At 44.2% G+C, this 19,806-nt stretch overlaps 1 protein-coding gene across 1 annotated transcript in view; it reads left to right on the forward strand.

The window, feature by feature from the left end:
• The first annotated feature begins 4,262 nt into the window (after positions 1–4,262).
• Positions 4,263–19,806, forward strand: part of LOC120030511 (collagen alpha-2(IV) chain-like) — a 50,218-nt gene continuing 34,674 nt past the window's right edge. The window contains exons 1-6 of the mRNA XM_038975919.1: positions 4,263–4,298; positions 7,338–7,400; positions 8,724–8,759; positions 14,938–15,027; positions 17,649–17,741; positions 19,504–19,566. Coding sequence (XP_038831847.1) covers positions 4,263–4,298; positions 7,338–7,400; positions 8,724–8,759; positions 14,938–15,027; positions 17,649–17,741; positions 19,504–19,566 — 381 coding nt within the window. The remainder of the gene's footprint in view (positions 4,299–7,337; positions 7,401–8,723; positions 8,760–14,937; positions 15,028–17,648; positions 17,742–19,503; positions 19,567–19,806) is intronic.

A 19,806-nucleotide genomic window follows, 5' to 3' on the forward strand; every position in this document is an offset into this window, starting at 1 on the left:
TGGTTAAATAAAGGTGAAATAAAACAAATAAAACACACACACACACACAACCTAACCGTTTCTCTCTCACCCCAGGGTCACCCAGGTCAGGACGGTGGCAGGGGTCTACCAGGGTTTGATGGATGTAACGGTACCCAGGGAGACCCGGGTCCCAGAGCTCTAGACGGAGGAATACCTGGAGCTTCAGGACTCCCTGTGAGTAACCTCTACACTGTCTATTATCTACTATTATCATCATCTGTACATGTAGGTTGTAGTGTTCTAGAGATAAGCACCATGTTATTATGCACACCTGGTTAAAAGGGTATGCACATGCTCAGTGTGTGACATTGGAAATATGTATCTGATTGGATGCGCATACTTTAATGGACAGGCCCTCATTGGTTGTTGGCCCAGGTATTCAGGTGTGCTTCCTTTGAGAGGGTGCAGATGGACTCAGCTTGAACCGGCTATGTTGTATCTGCTGTCATGTTGGAAATAAACCTCTTTGTGATGTTAATGCTTTATACGGTCGAGTTTCTCTTTACAATAGCTAAAAATAACCCGCTTCCTTTAACCGGGAATGCAACATTGGTGGTCCTCTGTAGAGCACTGAACTTGCGACACCAGGATAGTGGGTTTGAATCCTGGGACTACCCTACGTAATGTGTATTTACGTATGACTGTAAGTGGCTTTGGATAAAAGCGTCTGCTAAATGTCCGATATTAACGTTATTGTAGAATATCGGTTCTGTAATAAGAGTCATGTAGTTTAGTGTTTGTTGGACCTAACTGGATTCTCTGTAAGTAACATCAATCATCAACATCAGTACCAATGTCACTGTGACAAGAGTCAGTTGTCTAGCAACGGGTAGTAGCCACACGGTTACAACGGTGGCCTGGTAACCAAATGGTTGCTGACTGAGGGGCAACTCTGCATAGTGTGAGCCGGCTGTTACTGGCTTCAATATATATATATATATATCTCTCTCTCTCTCTCTCTCTCTAAGAGCTTTATTGTCATGGGAAACATACGTTAACATTGCCAAAGCAAGTGAACTAGATAATATACAAAAGTGAAATTAACAATAAAAATGCACAGTAAACATTAGTCACATAAGTTCCAAAAGAATAAAGACCCAGTAGATATGGGAGTTTATCAAGATTGGGTTTGTTTTCTAATTCTTTGTGTGTCTGTGTAATCTGAGGGAAATATGTGTTTCTAATATTATCATTCATTTGGCATGTGGTTAGGAAGTGCAGCTCAGTTTTCACCTCATTTTGTGGGTAGTGTGCACATAGCCTGTATTCTCTTGAGAGCCAGGTCTGCCTACGGCGATCTTTCTCAATAGCAAGCCTATGCTCACTGAGTCTGTACATAGTCAAAGCTTTCCTTAAATTTGGGTCAGTCACAGTGGGCAGGTATTCTGCCACTGTGACCTCTCTGTTTAGGGCCAAATAGCATTCCAGTTTGCTCTGTTTTTATGTTAATTATTTCCAATGTGTCAAGTAATTCTCTTTTTGTTTTCTCATGATTTGGTTGGGTCTAATTGTGTTGCTGTCCTGGGGCTCTGTGGGGTCTGTTCGTGTTTTTGAACAGAGCCCCAGGACCAGCTTGATTAGGGGACTCTTCTCCAGGTTCATATCTCTGTAGGTGATGGCTTTGTTATGGAAGGTTTGGGAATCGCTTCCTTTTAAGTGGTTGTAGAATTTAACGTTTCTTTTCTGGATTTTGATAATTAGTGGGTATCGGCCTAATTCTACTCGGCATGCATCATTTGGAGTTTTATGTTGTAGGCGGATAATATTTTAGCAGAATCTGCCTGCAGAGTCTCAATTTGGTGTTTGTCCCAATTTGTGAATTATTGGTTGGTGGGCGGACACCAGACCTCAGATCAATAAAGGGCAATGGGTTCTATAACTGAATCAAGTATTTTTTGTAGATCCTAATTGGGATGTCACATTTTATGTTCCTTTTGATGGCATAGAAGGCCCTTCTTGCCTTGTCTCTCAGATAGTTCACAGCTTTGTGGAAGTTACCTGTGGTGCTGATGTTTAGGCTGAGGTATGTGTAGTTTTTTGTGTGCTTTAGGGCAACTGTGTCTAGATGGTATTTGTGGGCCTGGTGACTGGACCTTTTTTGGAACACCATTATTTTTTACTGAGATTTACTGTCAGGGTCCAGGTCTGAAAGAATCTGTGCAGAAGATCTAGGTGCTGCTGTAGGCCCTCCTTGGTTAGGGACAGAATAACCAGATCATCAGCAAACAGTAGTCTTTTGACTTCAGATTCTAGTAGGGTGAGACCGGGTGCTGCAGACTGTTCTAGTGCCCTCGCCAATTCGTTGATATATATGTTGAAGTGGGTGGGGCTTGAGCTGCATCCCTGTCTCACCCCACGGCCCTGTGGAAAGAAATGTGTGTATTTTTGCCAATTTAACTACACACTTGTTGTTTGTTTACATGGATTTGACGTTGTATGTTTTTCCCTCAACACCACTTTTTATCAATTTGTATTGCAGCCCCTCATGCCAAATTGAGTCAAAGGCTTTTTTGAAATCAACAAAGCATGAGATACTTTGCCTTTGTTTTGGTTTGTTTGTTTGTCAATTAGGGTGTGCAGGGTGAATGTGGTCTGTCTTACGGTAATTTGGTAAAAAATCTATTTGACAGTTGCTCAGTACATTGTTTTCACTGTGGAAATATTAGAGTATGCTGTTAATTATAATGCATAGCATTTTCCCAAGGTTGCTGTTGAGGCATATCCCACTGTAGTTATTGGAGTCAAATTTGTCTCCACTTTTGTGGATTGGGGTGATCGGTCCTTGGTCCCAAATATTGGGGAAGATGCCAGAGCTAAGGAGGATGTTAAAGAGTTTAAGTATAGACAATTGTAATTTGTGGTCTGTATATTGTATAATTTCATTGAGGATACCATCAACACCGCAGGCCTTTTTGGGTTGGAGGGTTTGTATTTGGTCCTGTAGTTCATTTAATGTAATTGGAAAATCCAGTGGGTTTTCCTAGTCTTTAATAGTTGATTCTAAGATTTGTATTTGTTAATACATGTTTTTTAGCTGTTTCTTCTTTGTTATAGTGCCAAAAATATTGGAGAAGTGGTTTACCCAAACATCTGCATTTTGGATACATAACTCTTCGTGTTGTTGTTTGTTTAGTGTTTTCCCGATTTTCCCAGAAGTGGTTAGAGTCTATGGATTCTTCAATTACATTGAGCTGATTTCTGACGTGCTGTTCCTTCTTTTTCCTTAGGGTATTTCTGTAATGTTTTATAGTTATTCACCATAGTAAAGGCGTAGTCTAAGGTATTCTGGGTCTCTGTTTTTGATTGGATAGGTTTCTCAATTTCTTTCTGAGGTTTTTGCATTCTTCATCAAACCATTTGTCATTGTTGTGAATTTTCGTCGGTTTTGCGTTCAAAATTTTTAGATTTGATAGGGAAGCTGAGAGGTCAAAAATACTGTTTAGGGTTTCCACTGCCAAATTTACACCTTCAATATTACAGTGAAATGATTTTTCCAGAAAGTATTTTCCTTATATCTATAGCATTTCTTAAAATAATTCAGTTATTTTGGCTTTGATGCCTCATGGTTGAGTATTGCTCTGTTCATGTAGACTGTGATTTTGCTGTGATCTGATAGGGGTGTCAGTGGGCTGACTGTGAACGCTCTGGGAGACTCTGGGTTGAGGTCAGTGATAAATTAGTCTACAGTACTACTGTCAAGAGATGAGCTATAGGTGTACCTACTGTAGTATCTGCTGCACAGGGTGGGTTTCAGACCCAGGGCCTCGAGCTTAATGATCAGTTTGGAGGGTACTTTGGTGTTGAATGCTGAGCTATAGTCAATGAACAGCATTCTGACTTAGTTATTCCTCTTGTCCAGATGGGATAGGGCAGTGTGCAGTGCAATGGCGATTGCATCGTCTGTGGACCTATTGGGGCTATAATCAAATTTAAGTGGGTCTAGGGTGACAGGTAAGGTGGTGGTGATATGATCCTTGACTAGTCTCTCAAAGCACTTCATGATGACAGAAGTGAGTGCTAAGGAGCGATAAGCATTTGGTTCAGTTACCTTTGCATTCTCCGGTACAGGAACAATGGTGGCCATCTTGAAGTATATGGGGACAACAGACTGGGATAGGGAGAGATTGCATATATCCGTAAACACCGCAGCCAGCTGGTCTGCGCATGCTCTGAGGACGCGCCTAGGGATGCCGTCTGGGCCGGCAGCCTTGCGAGGGTTAACATTTTTAAATGTGTTCCTCATGTCGGCCATGGAGATGGAGAGCCCACAGTCCTTGGTAGCGGGAAAATAACGTGTTTGGCTTGTCCGGAAGCAATTTCCACGACGTGGCTGGTTTTCCTTTTGTAGTCCGTGATTGTCTGTAGACCCTGCCACATATGTCTGATGAATTGTGACTCCACTTTGTCTCTATGCTGATGTTTTGCCTGTTTAATTGCCTTGTGGAGGGAATCACTACTCTGTTTGTATTCTGCCATATTCCCAGTTACCTTACCAGGGTTAAATGCGGTGATTTACGCTTTCAGTTTTGCACGAATGCTGCCATCTATCCACAGTTTCTGGTTAGGGTAGGTTTTAATAGTCACAGTGGGTACAACATCTCCTATACGCTTCATGATAACTCAGTAAACGTCTCGGTATATACATCGATATTATTCTCTGAAGACCCGGAACATATCCCAGCCCACGTGATCAAAACAATCTTGAAGCGTGGATTCCAATTGGTCAGACAGGCGTTGAATAGTCCTTAGCACAGGTACTTCCTGTTTGAGTTTCTGCCTATAGGAAGGGAGGATCAAAATGGAGTCGTGTTCAGATTTGTTGAAAGGAGGGCGGGGGAGGGCCTTGTGTGCATCCCGGAAGATGGAATAACAATGGTCCAGTGTTTGCTACAGTGCTACAGTCAATATGCTGATAGAATTTAGGTAGCCTTTTCCTCAAATGTGCTTTGTTAAAGTCCCCAGCTACAATAAATGCTGCCTCTGGATATATGGTTTCCAGTTTGCATAAAGTCCAGTGAATTTCCCTGAGGGCAGTCGTGGTATCGGCTTGAGGGGGGATATACACGGCTGTGACAATAACCAAAGATAATTCTCTTGGAAGATAATACAGTCTGCATTTGATTGTGAGGTGTTCTAGGTTGGTTGAACAAAAGGACTTGAGTTCCTATATGTTATTACAATTACACCATGAGTCGTTAATCATGAAACATACAACCCCGCCCTTCTTCTTCCCGGGGAGATGTTCATTCCTGTTAGCACGATGAACTGAGAATCCAGATGCCTGGACCGACTCCGACAGTATATCCCGAGTGAGCCATGTTTCCATGAAACAGAGTATGTAACAATCCCTGTTGTTTCTCTGGAAGGAGAGCCCTGATCTCTCCAACTTTGTTATACAGGGACTGAACATTAGCAAGTAAAATACTTGGAAGCGGTGGGTGGCGTGCGCGCCTCCTAAGTCTGACCAGAAGACCCCTCCGAATCCCTCTTTACCGCCGGCGTTGTTTTGCGTCGGCCTCTGAAATCAGTTAAATAGCCCTGGGAGGTGCGAACAAAGCATCCGCTTCGGGAAAGTCGTATACCTGGTCGTAATGCTGTTACCGCCGCTCTGATATCCAATAGTTCTTCCCAGGTGTATGTTATAACACATACAATTTTATGGGTTAACAATGTAAGAAAAAATATATTAAAAAAACGAAATACTGCAAAGTTTCCTAAGGACTAGAAGCGAGTCAGCCATCTCTTTCGGCGCCATTTTACATCTCCTCGAAGTTGAGGGTTGAGGTCAGTGATAAAGTAGTCTACAGTACTACTGCCAAGAGATGAGCTGTAGGTGTACCTACCATAGGAGTCCCCTCGAAGCCTACCATTGACTATGTCCAGGAAATTGTCGAGAAGGGATTGAATTTGTTTTTTCCTAATAGTTTTTGGGTAGATTTCCACACTTTTTTCCTTCCAACTACAGCATTTCTTAATATTATTTAGTTCGTTTGGCTTTGATGTCTCATGATTGAGTATTGCTCTGTTCAAGTAGAGTGTGATTTTGCTGTGATCTAATAGGGGTGTCAGTGGGCTGACTGTGAACGCTCTAAGAGACTCTGGGTTGAGGTCAGTGATAAAGTAGTCTACAGTACTACTGCCAAGAGATGAGCTATAGGTGTACCTACCATAGGAGTCCCCTCGAAGCCTACCATTGACTATGTACATACCCAGCATGGGACAGAGCTGCAGGAGTTGTAACCCGTTTTTGTTGGTTATGTTGTTGTAGTTGTGTCTAGGGGGGCATATGGGGGAGGGAATGCTGTCACCTCCAGGCAGGTGTTTGTCCCGCTGTGTGCTCAGGGTGTCAGGTTCTTGTCCGGTTCTGGCATTTAGGTCGCCACAGACTAGTACATGTCCCTGGGCCCGGAGATTATTGATTTCCTCCTCCAGGATGGAGAAGCTGTCTTCATTAAAGTATGGGGATTCTAGTGGGGGGTATATACTCTAGGTAGTACACAGGAGGATATTTTTCTCTTTTTAAATAATTTCCTTATTCATTTATAGCCAAATGTAAAATGTTCCTGTTTTGATCAATTTAATAGAGTGAGTTAGGTCTGCTCTATACCAAATTAGGGTACCCCCTGAGTCCCTTCCCTGTTTCACACCAATCTCGCTCTCTGTCTCTCTCTCTCTCAGGGGCCTAAGGGTCCTCAAGGGCAGAAGGGAGAACCTGTATATGTTGGAACCAAAGGGGTAACGTATACACACACACACACACACACAGAAGAATGTTATAAGGAATTGTTTGACCTCCATGCCTCTCCCCCTCCTTTCCTCTCGTCCTATCCTGGAGATTGTTTAGAGGAAGGGGGATAATGTTGTTGCTATGACATCATCCTGTGCCATCCATTGAGGTCGGTCTTACCTGAAACACCCTCCCTGCCTCCCTCGTCTCCTCCCTCACTTCCCTAAATCTACATGTATGTTTATAATGCAGCAAGGCCAGTTGTTTAACTCAGTTGGTCTTGTCTCCTGACAGGGAGCTCCTGGTTTGCCTGGACTGGACGGTGTACCTGTAAGGCAACTAATTCCTAGACATCAATATACTATATTTCATTATTTATATGTGGTGTAATTGATAACTTGGTGTGTTCCTGACCCGGTTCTAAAAGTTTCTATGTGTTCTGTGTATCTGACCCGGGTTCTATGTGTTCTGTGTTCCTGACACGGTTCTATGTGTTCCTGACCCTGTTCTATGTGTTCTGTGTTCCTGACCCTGTTCTATGTGCTCTGTGTTCCTGACCCGTCTCTCTGCGTTCTGTTTCTCTTCTCAGGGTCCTGGAGGTCCTAAAGGAAAGCCTGGTGACATCGGCCCCAGTGGTCCTGATGGATTCCTTGTACGTACACACACAACCACACACATAGACAGATACACACACAGAACCACACTCACACACACACACACACACACACACACACACACACACAGATACACACACAGAGCCACACACACACACACACATAGACAGATACACACACAGAACCACACACACACACATAGACAGATACACACACAGAGCCACACACACACACACATAGACAGATACACACACACACACACACACACACACACACACACACACACACACACACACACACACACACACACACATAGACAGATACACACACACACACACATAGACAGATACACACACAGAACCACACACACACACACACACACACACACACACACACACACACACACACACACACACACACACACACACACACACAGACAGATACACACACAGAGCCACACACACACACACATAGACAGATACACACACAGAACCACACACACACATAGACAGGCAGATAGACACACACATATTCTACAGAAGCTACTTTATCCCAAGCAGTGTCATGACAACCATCACATCTAGATATTAATAAATATGACTAAAGCTAGTGACTTGTCATGTTTAATCTAGACATTAATTAATATGACTAAAGCTGGTGACTTGTCATGTTTAATCTAGACATGAATTAATATGATTAAAGCTAGTGACTTGTCATGTTTAATCTAGACATGAATTAATATGATTAAAGCTAGTGACTTGTCATGTTTAATCTAGACATTAATTAATATGATTAAAGCTAGTGACTTGTCATGTTTAATCTAGACATTAATTAATATGACTAAAACTGGTGACTTGTCATGTTTAATCTAGACATTAATTAATATGACTAAAGCTGGTGACTTGTCATGTTTAATCTAGACATTAATTAATATGACTAAAGCTGGTGACTTGTCATGTTTAATCTAGACATTAATTAATATGACTAAAGCTGGTGACTTGTCATGTTTAATCTAGACATTAATTAATATGACTAAAGCTGGTGACTTGTCATGTTTAATCTAGACATTAATTAATATGACTAAAGCTGGTGACTTGTCATGTTTAATCTAGACATTAATTAATATGACTAAAGCTGGTGACTTGTCATGTTTAATCTAGACATTAATTCATATGACTAAAGCTGGTGACTTGTCATGTTTAATCTAGACATTAATTCATATGACTAAAGCTGGTGACTTGTCATGTTTAATCTAGACATTAATTCATATGACTAAAGCTGGTGACTTGGGGGAACATACTTGTCTTATTGTCTGTTTATTCCTGACTGACTTCTTGTATTTGTGTTGTGTTCTTCTCCAGGGTAATCCAGGTCCCCCCGGTCCCCCTGGTCCTGTAGTAAGTACTGGACAACTAGACACCTGACCTCTGACCTCAGAGTACTGGACCACACTAGACACCTGACCTCTGACCGCAGAGTACTGGACAACTAGACACCTGACCTCTGTGTAATGACAACACCAAACAGATAGGGGGCAGTGTATGCTCTGAAGAACTGAAAGCCGTTTGCGTAATGTTGCTTTTGTTGTTAATTAATGTAGATTGCTTATTATATGGCTTATTCTAGGATTATTGTATAGTAAAAGCATTAGCTGACACACACCCACAAATATGTGTAGAGGTGCTGACTAATGAAAAGCAAAGTGTAGAAAAAGAAAGAAAGACATTTGCATGCTCTACATATAGTGCCTTCGGAAAGTATTCAGACCCCTTGACTTTTTCCACATTTTTTACATTACAGACTTTTTTTTCTTTTTTTTATAATAATCTAATTTATCTAGACACAATAGCCCATAATGATAAAGCAAAAAAAAGGATTTTAGAAATTGTTGCTAATTTATAAAAACAAAAACTGAAATATCACATTTACATAAGTATTCAGACCCTTTACTCAGTACTTTGTTGAAGCACCTTTGGCAGCGATTACATCATCAAGTCTCCTTGGGTATGAGTTTGGCACACCTGTTTTTAGGGAGTCACTCCCATTCTTCTCTGCAGATCCTCTCAAGCTCTGTCAGGATGGATGGGGAGCGTTGCTGCACAGCTATTTTCAGGTTTGTTCGGGTTTAAGGCCTGGGCTCTGGCTGGGCCACTCAAGGACATTTGGAGAGTTGTCCCGAAGCCACTCCTGCTTTGTCGTAGCTGTGTGCTTAGGTCATTGTCCTTCTGGAGCAGGTTTTCATCAAGGGTCTCTCTGTCCTTTGCTCCGTTCATCTTTGCCTCAATTCTGACTAGTCTCACAGTCCCTGCCGCTGAAAAACATCCCCACAGCATGATGCTGCCACCACCATGCTTCACCGTAGGGATGGTGCCAGGTTTCCTCCAGACTTGACGCTTGGCATTCAGGCCAAAGAGTTCAAACTTGGTTTCATCAGACCAGAGAATTTTGTTTCTCATGGTCTGAGAGTCTTTAGGTGCCTTTTGGCAAACTCCAAGCGGGCTGTTATGTGCCTTTTACTGAGGAGTGGCTTCCGTCTAGGCCACTCTACCATAAAGACCTGATTGGTGGAGTGCTGCAGAGATGATTGTCCTTCTGGAAGGTTCTCTCATCTCCACAGAGAAAATCTAGAGCTCTGTCAGAGTGACCATCGGGTTCTTGGTCACCTCCCTGACCAAGGCCCTTCTCCCCCGATTGCTCAGTTTGGCGAGGCTCCCAGCTCTAGGAAGAATCTTGGTGGTTCTGAACTTCTTCCATTTAAGAATGATCGAGGCCACTGTGTTCTTGGGGACCTTCAATAATGCAGAAATGTTTTGGTACACTTCCCCAGATCTGTGTCGCGACACAATCCTGTCTCGGAGCTCTACGGACAATTCCTTCGACCTCATTGCTTGGTTTTTGCTCTGACATGCACTGTGAACTGTAAGACCTTATATAGACAGGTGTGTACCTTTCCAAATCATGTCCAATCAGTTGAATTTACCACAGGTGGACTCCAATCAAGTTGTAGAAACATCTCAAGGATGATCAATGGAAACAGGATGCACCTGAGCTCAATTTCGAGTCTCATAGCAAAGGGTCTGAATACTTATGTAAATAAGGTAATCCTGTCTATTTTTAATACATTTGCAAAAATGTCTAAAAACCTGTTTTCACTTTGTCATCATGGTGTATTGTGTGGAGATTGCTGAGGAAAAATAAGACTGTAACGTAACCAAATGTGGAATAAGTCAAGGGGTCTGTATACTTTCCGAAGGCACTGTACAGGATGCTCTCAACAAACGTTGGTTATTAGGTTTAATTCAATTAAAGGGTGCAACTTTCTTTCTTTCTGCCCATCTTCTGAAAACATCTGAAACCCTTTTTCTCTTCTAACAGTATCTTAAATCCTCCTCCTCACCTCCACCCAAACCCTTTCTCTTCAAACAGTATCTTAAATAATCCTCCTCACCTCCACCCAAACCCTTTATCTTCTAACAGTATCTTAAATAATCCTCCTCACCTCCACCCAAACCCTTTCTCTCTTCTAACAGTATCTTAAATAATCCTCCTCCTCCTCACCTCCACCCAAACCCTTTCTCTTCTAACAGTATCTTAAATAATCCTCCTCCTCCTCACCTCCACCCAAACCCTTTCTCTCTTCTAACAGTATCTTAAATCCTCCTCCTCCTCACCTCCACCCAAACCCTTTCTCTCCAAACAGTATCTGAAATAATCCTCCTCCTCCTCACCTCCACCCAAACCCTTTCTCTCCAAACAGTATCTTAAATCCTCCTCCTCCTCACCTCCACCCAAACCCTTTCTCTCCAAACAGTATCTGAAATAATCCTCCTCACCTCCACCCAAACCCTTTCTCTTCTAACAGTATCTTAAATAATCCTCCTCCTCCTCCTCACCTCCACCCAAACCCTTTCTCTCCAAACAGTATCTGAAATAATCCTCCTCCTCCTCACCTCCACCCAAACCCTTTCTCTTCTAACAGTATCTTAAATAATCCTCCTCCTCCTCACCTCCACCCAAACCCTTTCTCTCCAAACAGTATCTTAAATAATCCTCCTCCTCACCTCCACCCAAAACCTTTCTCTCCAAACAGTATCTGAAATAATCCTCCTCCTCCTCACCTCCACCCAAACCCTTTCTCTCCAAACAGTATCTGAAATAATCCTCCTCCTCCTCACCTCCACCCAAAACCTTTCTCTTCTAACAGTATCTTAAATAATCCTCCTCCTCCTCACCTCCACCCAAACCCTCTCTCTTCTAACAGTATCTTAAATAGTCCTCCTCCTCCTCACCTCCACCCAAACCCTTTCTCTCTTCTAACAGTATCTTAAATAATCCTCCTCCTCCTCACCTCCACCCAAACCCTTTCTCTCCAAACAGTATCTTAAATAATCCTCCTCCTCACCTCCACCCAAACCCTTTCTCTTCTAACAGTATCTTAAATAATCCTCCTCCTCCTCACCTCCACCCAAACCCTTTCTCTCCAAACAGTATCTTAAATAGTCCTCCTCCTCCTCACCTCCACCCAAACCCTCTCTCTTCTAACAGTATCTTAAATAATCCTCCTCCTCCTCACCTCCACCCAAACCCTTTCTCTCCAAACAGTATCTTAAATAATCCTCCTCCTCCTCACCTCCACCCAAACCCTTTCTCTCCAAACAGTATCTTAAATAATCCTCCTCCTCACCTCCACCCAAACCCTCTCTCTTCTAACAGTATCTTAAATCCTCCTCCTCCTCACCTCCACCCCCCCCACAAAATATATATATGTATGTACTCTTAACCAACCAGCACTTTCACTTCAATCAATCAATCAATCAAATGTATTCATAAAGCCCTTTTTACATCAGCTGATGTCACAAAGTGCTGTACAGAAACCCAGCCTGAAATCCCAAACAGCAAGCAATGCAGATGTAGAAGCACGGTGGCTAGGAAAAACTCCCTAGAAAGGCAGGAACGTAGGAAGAAACCTAGAGAGGAACCAGTCTATGAGGGGTGGCCAATCCTCTTCTGGCTGTGCCGGGTGGAGATTGTAACAGTACATGGCCAAGATGTTCAAATGTACATAGATGACCAGCATGGTCAAATAATAATAATCACAGTGGTTGTAGAGGGTGAAACAGGTCAGCACCTCACTTGACCCCCCCCACCCCACCCTGACCGACCCCCTTCTAGCTCTGACTCTACTGACAGCTATGTTATTGAGGTAAAATGTACTTTCTATGCCTGTTATATGTGGTTGTCCCACCTATCTATCACCTAGCTGAATGAATGCACTAACTGTCAGCGTCTGCTAAATGACTAACATGTGGAAATTTTTAATGTATTTCTTTCTTTCCTTTTAGTCTAGGTTTATTGAGATACATGATATGTATTTAGTCCCTATTAGAAACTTTGGCTTCAGTAGACTTACATTGAGATTGTAGACTTCATACCGTTACACTCATGCTGTTATAATGCCTGCCCCATGTAGGCCCATGTTTTCCAAATGCAATACCCACTCTTGTTTTCCAGGGGAGCACCAGCCCAGGCTTCCGGGGGGAGCCAGGAGATAAGGTACTCATCGTTACAAAATAACACAACCCCTCCTATTCTACCTAGTTTACTTTGTTTACCTGTTAATTGTTGAGGGCATTTCCGATAGATTGTACACACCGTTACAACACAACTAGAAGTAACCTCCACTATCCATACACGTAGCCCTTCTTATCACTGATCGATTGATACAGTAATTGATTTCTTATATGAGTTTATTACATTTTAGCTTCCTATTCACTCTTTCCACTCAACCATAAACACACTTAAGAACGGAAACGTGTAGCTAGATTTAGACTTTAGAAATATGACATCAGTTGCTTCCCATATGATACCCTATATAGTGCACCACTTCTGACTATAGCCCTATGGGCCCTGGGAAGAGGCTGCCATTTGGGATACAGTCATAATTCACACTTCTGTATCAGTAACCTTTCCTCACTGCAAATCAAACTAAAGACAGCAGGCTTAGGGTTTTCTAGCTGTGTCGTGTGTGTGTGTGTGTGTGTGTGTGTGTGTGTGTGTGTGTGTGTGTGTGTGTGTGGGTGTGTGTGTGTGTGTGTGTGTGTGTGGTTGAAATGCAGGATTGTGGTTGTCTGTCTGACCTCTGTGTGCATGTCATCTATCTTGGTGATGGTTTGACACATCCTCTTCCCCTCTATTCAACCCCCTTCCATCTCTCCCTACCTTTCCCCAATGAAACAGGACCTCCACCCCTCCTTCCATCTCTCCCTACCTTTCCCCAATGAAACAGGACCTCCACCCCTCCTTCCATCTCTCCCTACCTTTCTCCAATGAAACAGGACCTCCACCCCTCCTTCCATCTCTCCCTACCTTTCCCCAATGAAACAGGACCTCCACCCCTCCTTCCATCTCTCCCCACCTTTCCCCAATGAAACAGGACCTCCACCCTCCTTCCATCTCTCCCCACCTTTCTCCAATGAAACAGGACCTCCACCCCTCCTTCCATCTCTCCCCACCTTTCTCCAATGAAACAGGACCTCCACCCCTCCTTCCATCTCTCCCTACCTTTCTCCAATGAAACAGGACCTCCACCCCTATAGTTTTGGCAAGTTTAAATGTATTCGGCTAAGTTGTATGTACACTTCCGACTTCAACTGTAGCTCCCGTTCAGTTCAGTCCATTTCAGTCATTATTAGGAGCTATCCTCCCCTCACTAGCCCCCTCTGGTTTGTTCCATCTCAATTATTAAAATATCACCTTGTCTTGAATGGTGTTACAGTTTACCCCTGTTGTGTTTATTATTGCATGACAGTGCTGCCACAGGGACGACTGGAGCCCTATGGAGGCGGCCATTTTGTTTCTTATTCTGAATCTGAACTCGTAACAAATCTGATTTAAAAATTATCGAGATCTAAAATGTTATTGGATGGAGTACAGTTGTCCTGTACCATTACAAAAACAACATGTTTGCTTACTGTTGGATGGCTGCTCAGAGATTATTCTGGAACTTTCCATCACCCCCATAATAATCACCCCCATAATTTGACCATATAATCTCTAAACTGTCATGTGGGTGGGCGGGCATGTCGTGGTCTGTGATTGGTGCTGTAATCACTTGCTCCTACTTCCTGTGTGGCTTTATTTCCCTTTATAGAAAGATAATGTAGCCCAGCTCTCTCTTTTTCTCTCTCTCTCGTTCACTCCTTTCTCTCTTTCTTCTGATATTCAATCCCCTACTATCTCATCCCCTACTTCTCACTCTTTCGCTTTGAATCTCTCATCTTTCTCTTTTCCTCACTGTCTTCTTCTTTTATCACATCCCCGAACACTCTTTTTTTCTTTAATTTGTTCTCCATTTCTCTCTCTTTCCCGCATTTCCTATTTCTCCCACATCCCTCTCTTTCTTCATCCCTCCTTATTCCCCCTCTCTCGCTGGTCCTTTCTCTCTCTACACCTCGCTCTTTTTATCTTTACCCCCCCCTCCCCCCTCCCTTGCCTCTCAACATTCCAACCTCCTCATCCTCCGGTCTGATTGGCTGATAACGACTGACTGACAAGTGTTCTCCTCTGAATCACCAGGGCATCACGGGTCCACCCGGACCTCGAGGCGTGCCCGGCGACGAGCCTCTAGTAGGCTCATCTATTACCACTATCTACAAAGGAGATAAGGTAACACCAACAGGAGCAGGAGGGGTGGGAGACCGGGGGAGGAGGGGTGGGAGACCGGGGGAGGAGGGGTGGGAGACAGGGGGAGGAGGGGTGGGAGACAGGGGGAGGAGGGGTGGGAGACAGGGGGAGGAGGGGTGGGAGACAGGAGCAGGAGGGGTGGGAGACAGGGGGAGGAGGGGTGGGAGACAGGGGGAGGAGGGGTGGGAGACAGGGGGGGGAGGGGTGGGAGACCGGGGGAGGAGGGGTGGGAGACCGGGGGAGGAGGGGTGGGAGACCGGGGGAGGAGGGGTGGGAGACCGGGGGAGGAGGGGTGGGAGACAGGGGGAGGAGGGGTGGGAGACAGGGGGAGGCAGACAGGGGGAGGAGGGGTGGGAGACCGGGGGAGGAGGGGTGGGAGACAGGGGGAGGAGGGGTGGGAGACAGGGGGAGGAGGGGTGGGAGACAGGGGGAGGAGGGGTGGGAGACAGGGGGAGGAGGGGTGGGAGACAGGGGGAGGAGGAGTGGGAGACAGGGGGAGGAGGAGTGGGAGACAGGGGGAGGAGGGGGTGGGAGACAGGGGGAGGAGGGGGGAGGAGGAGACTGAGGTAAGGGGGGGGTCCAAAACACAGAACACTGCAGGAGGTGAGCGGGTAATGTTCACTGGTGATATGAATCAATGCTGGGACTGATGTTGACTTGCCTCCATCTGGTCAAACTGATGTCCCTCTGCTTGTGGTGATGCTAATAACCAGCAGCTGTACTGTCAGCTGTGGATGACATAATAAATGATAGTGATACAGGTATTTGTGGATGGCATAATGAATGATAGTGATACAGGTATTTGTGGATGACATAATGAATGATAGTGATACAGGTATTTGTGGATGACATAATGAATGGTAGTGATACAGGTATTTGTGGATGACATAATGAATGGTAGTGATACAGGTATTTGTGGATGGCATAATGAATGATAGTGATACAGGTATTTGTGGATGGCATAATGAATGATAGTGATACAGGTATTTGTGGATGACATAATGAATGATAGTGATACAGGTATTTGTGGATGACATAATGAATGATAGTGATACAGGTATTTGTGGATGGCATAATGAATGATAGTGATACAGGTATTTGTGGATGACATAATGAATGATAGTGATACAGGTATTTGTGGATGACATAATGAATGATAGTGATACAGGTATTTGTGGATGACATAATGAATGATAGTGATACAGGTATTTGTGGATGGCATAATGAATGATAGTGATACAGGTATTTGTGGATGGCATAATGAATGATAGTGATACAGGTATTTGTGGATGACATAATGAATGATAGTGATACAGGTATTTGTGGATGGCATAATGAATGATAGTGATACAGGTATTTGTGGATGGCATAATGAATGATAGTGATACAGGTATTTGTGGATGGCATAATGAATGATAGTGATACAGGTATTTGTGGATGACATAATGAATGATAGTGATACAGGTATTTGTGGATGACATAATGAATGGTAGTGATACAGGTATTTGTGGATGGCATAATGAATGATAGTGATACAGGTATTTGTGGATGGCATAATGAATGATAGTGATACAGGTATTTGTGGATGACATAATGAATGATAGTGATACAGGTATTTGTGGATGACATAATGAATGATAGTGATACAGGTATTTGTGGATGGCATAATGAATGATAGTGATACAGGTATTTGTGGATGACATAATGAATGATAGTGATACAGGTATTTGTGGATGACATAATGAATGATAGTGATACAGGTATTTGTGGATGACATAATGAATGATAGTGATACAGGTATTTGTGGATGGCATAATGAATGATAGTGATACAGGTATTTGTGGATGGCATAATGAATGATAGTGATACAGGTATTTGTGGATGACATAATGAATGATAGTGATACAGGTATTTGTGGATGGCATAATGAATGATAGTGATACAGGTATTTGTGGATGGCATAATGAATGATAGTGATACAGGTATTTGTGGATGGCATAATGAATGATAGTGATACAGGTATTTGTGGATGACATAATGAATGATAGTGATACAGGTATTTGTGGATGACATAATGAATGATAGTGATACAGGTATTTGTGGATGACATAATGAATGATAGTGATACAGGTATTTGTGGATGGCATAATGAATGATAGTGATACAGGTATTTGTGGATGGCATAATGAATGATAGTGATACAGGTATTTGTGGATGACATAATGAATGATAGTGATACAGGTATTTGTGGATGGCATAATGAATGATAGTGATACAGGTATTTGTGGATGGCTCTCTACTGTGTGAGTGACTGGCCTCTCATATCCCCCACCCCTCCCTCCCCTCACCCGCCAATCTCCACCTTGCCCCGAACCCGCCGTCCCCCCTACGCTACCACCCCTCCTAGGGTCACACACAGTCCGTACCTCCAACTACCCTACCCCCCCTCTAAATCAGCCCTCCACCCCCTCCTTCCAAACTCACCCGAAAACAACAACCAACCGCCGTCGCCGCCACCCAACCACCCCTCCCTCCTCCCCTCTCTCTCAACCCCCATTGTGTTGCCATGTAAAACTCTCTCTTCCTTGGTTACCGTTACCCAGGGCGATGTGGGCCCGCAGGGAGACCCAGGCAGGCCCTTGGTCAATGGAGTGGTGGAGTTTGTGGGCTTTCCTAAAGGAGACAAAGGACCTGAGGTTTGTGATGAGAGAAACACAAGTTCAAAAGCTCCAGGGCTCCAGAAAGGAGGGCTGGGTAGCTGACCCGCTCTACCCCAGACTGAGGGCTCCATCCTGGCGTGGAGTCAAGCTGTGGTGGGGGGTGGAGGGTGGTTGTGATACTATACTGAACGTCGCCCCCACTTCACCTATAGCTGGCGCCTTTGGCTCGCTGGCTGGCTCCTGGAGCCCCCTCTCTCCCTGGCCCATCCCCTCCCTCTATCCCCTCCCTCCCTCCCAGTGTCCCATCCTCTCCCCTCCCTCCCCCCCAGTGTCCCATGCTCTCCCTCTATCCCCTCCCTCCCCCCCAGTGTCCCATGCTCTCCCTCTATCCCCCCCCCCCCCCCCGTGTCCCATCCCCTCCCTCTACCCCTCCCTCCCGTGTCCCATCCTCTCCCCTCCCCCCCTTCCCTCCCCCAGTGTCCCCTCCCCTCCCTCTACCCCTTCCCTCCCCCAGTGTCCCCTCCCCTCCCTCTACCCCTTCTCTCCCCCAGTGTCCCATCCTCTCCCTCTATCCCCTCCCCAGTGTCCCCTCCCCAGTGTTCCCTCCCCTAGTGTCCCCTTCCCTCCCCCAGTGTCCCAACTATAATTGTTGTCATCCAACATGTCATTTCCTCCCTTTTGCTTTATGATTGTCAAGTTGTCTAGGTGTTATAATTATTTCAGCTCTGCCCAAACTTGAAAACGGCTTGCTCAACCCGTGAAGGATGCAAAGGGACAACTCAATTCCTTTCCAGTGTTTTATTATGGTTTTGATGCCATTTGTTGAATATGTTGAAATAGTTGATTTGTTGAATAGAGTAGTTGAATGACAGAGGAATAGGTATAGGAATAGCAATAGGTTGATAACCTTAAACAGAGAATAAACATGCATTATTTTACACTAAACAATGCATGACACAGCAACAAAGCATGGCTTTGAATAAAGTAAACGTTTAAACAATTTAATCTAGCACTTCTAGCAATTACTTCTGCAGTCAGAAAATATCCACAACAAAAGAAGTCACCACTCCTACCAGAGTTAAACATGTAAATTGTGCTAAGCACTGGATGCAACATAATAAATAATTCCAATGAAACATTACATACCAGTTGCGTCTTTAGGGTTGAACAATGAGCTGTGTGTATGTTGAGGACCAAACATTTTATACCCATGCTTATCTGCCAGGTGCGCATGTAAAAGTAGTCCCTCCAGAAATCCTGGCTCAATTTTTTAGTTCCACCCGTGTTTTTGGGTTATCTGCCCTCTTGAGGCCTGGAGTTCTTTAAAGGAAGAGCTGCCATTGTGCTCATGTTTTGAGTGTTCTGTTTTTGACGCAACAATGATACTTTGATGTGTTTATTTTGGTTTTCCTGAAAGATGCCGTCTTGATTCTTCCTCTAGTGAGGACAGCCCGGGAGTTCCACTTCCTTTGGTTAACTCCTTTTATATTTTTTCTCTCCTCTCGCTCTCTCTCTCTCTCTTCTCTCTCTCTCCCCTCTCTCCCAGGGTGAAGGGGGTTACAAAGGAGTACGTGGACCATCTGGTAGACCAGGCCCACCTGTAAGTGTGTCTGTCTTGTCTGTTGGGGACAATAAAGATTTATAGAATTGAATATCTCTTTGCGGTCGAGCAAAAGAGCCTTATAGGCCAAAGCCTTATGGGCCCTGCTGGTCAAATGTAGTGCACTACTAGTGAATAGGTTGTCATTTAGGATGCAGTTGTATGTTATAAATGTTCGACTCATACGTCTGTTGTCAGGGTCCTTTTGGCTATCCTGGCGAGAAGGGAGAGAATGGAATTCTGGGGTATCCAGGGGGACGGGTAAGCTCCTCCCCTCCTTCTATGTCAGATTATCTGCTACCACCTCAGAGTCCCCATTATCTGTCCTTCCTCCCAAAGTGTGCACTTTTTTCCCTTCCCTTCACTGATTTGAAAGAAAATGATTGGTATAAGAAATCTGGTGGAAACCCCCTCTATCCCAGGCCAAACTGTTTATTATTGTTACACACCCAGAGGGATGTTATGCTGTTTGGGATTCTGGACTCTAAACTATTCTCTGGC

This window comes from Salvelinus namaycush, chromosome 36 (genome assembly GCF_016432855.1).
Source record: "Salvelinus namaycush isolate Seneca chromosome 36, SaNama_1.0, whole genome shotgun sequence".
NCBI classification, from domain to species: domain Eukaryota; kingdom Metazoa; phylum Chordata; class Actinopteri; order Salmoniformes; family Salmonidae; genus Salvelinus; species Salvelinus namaycush.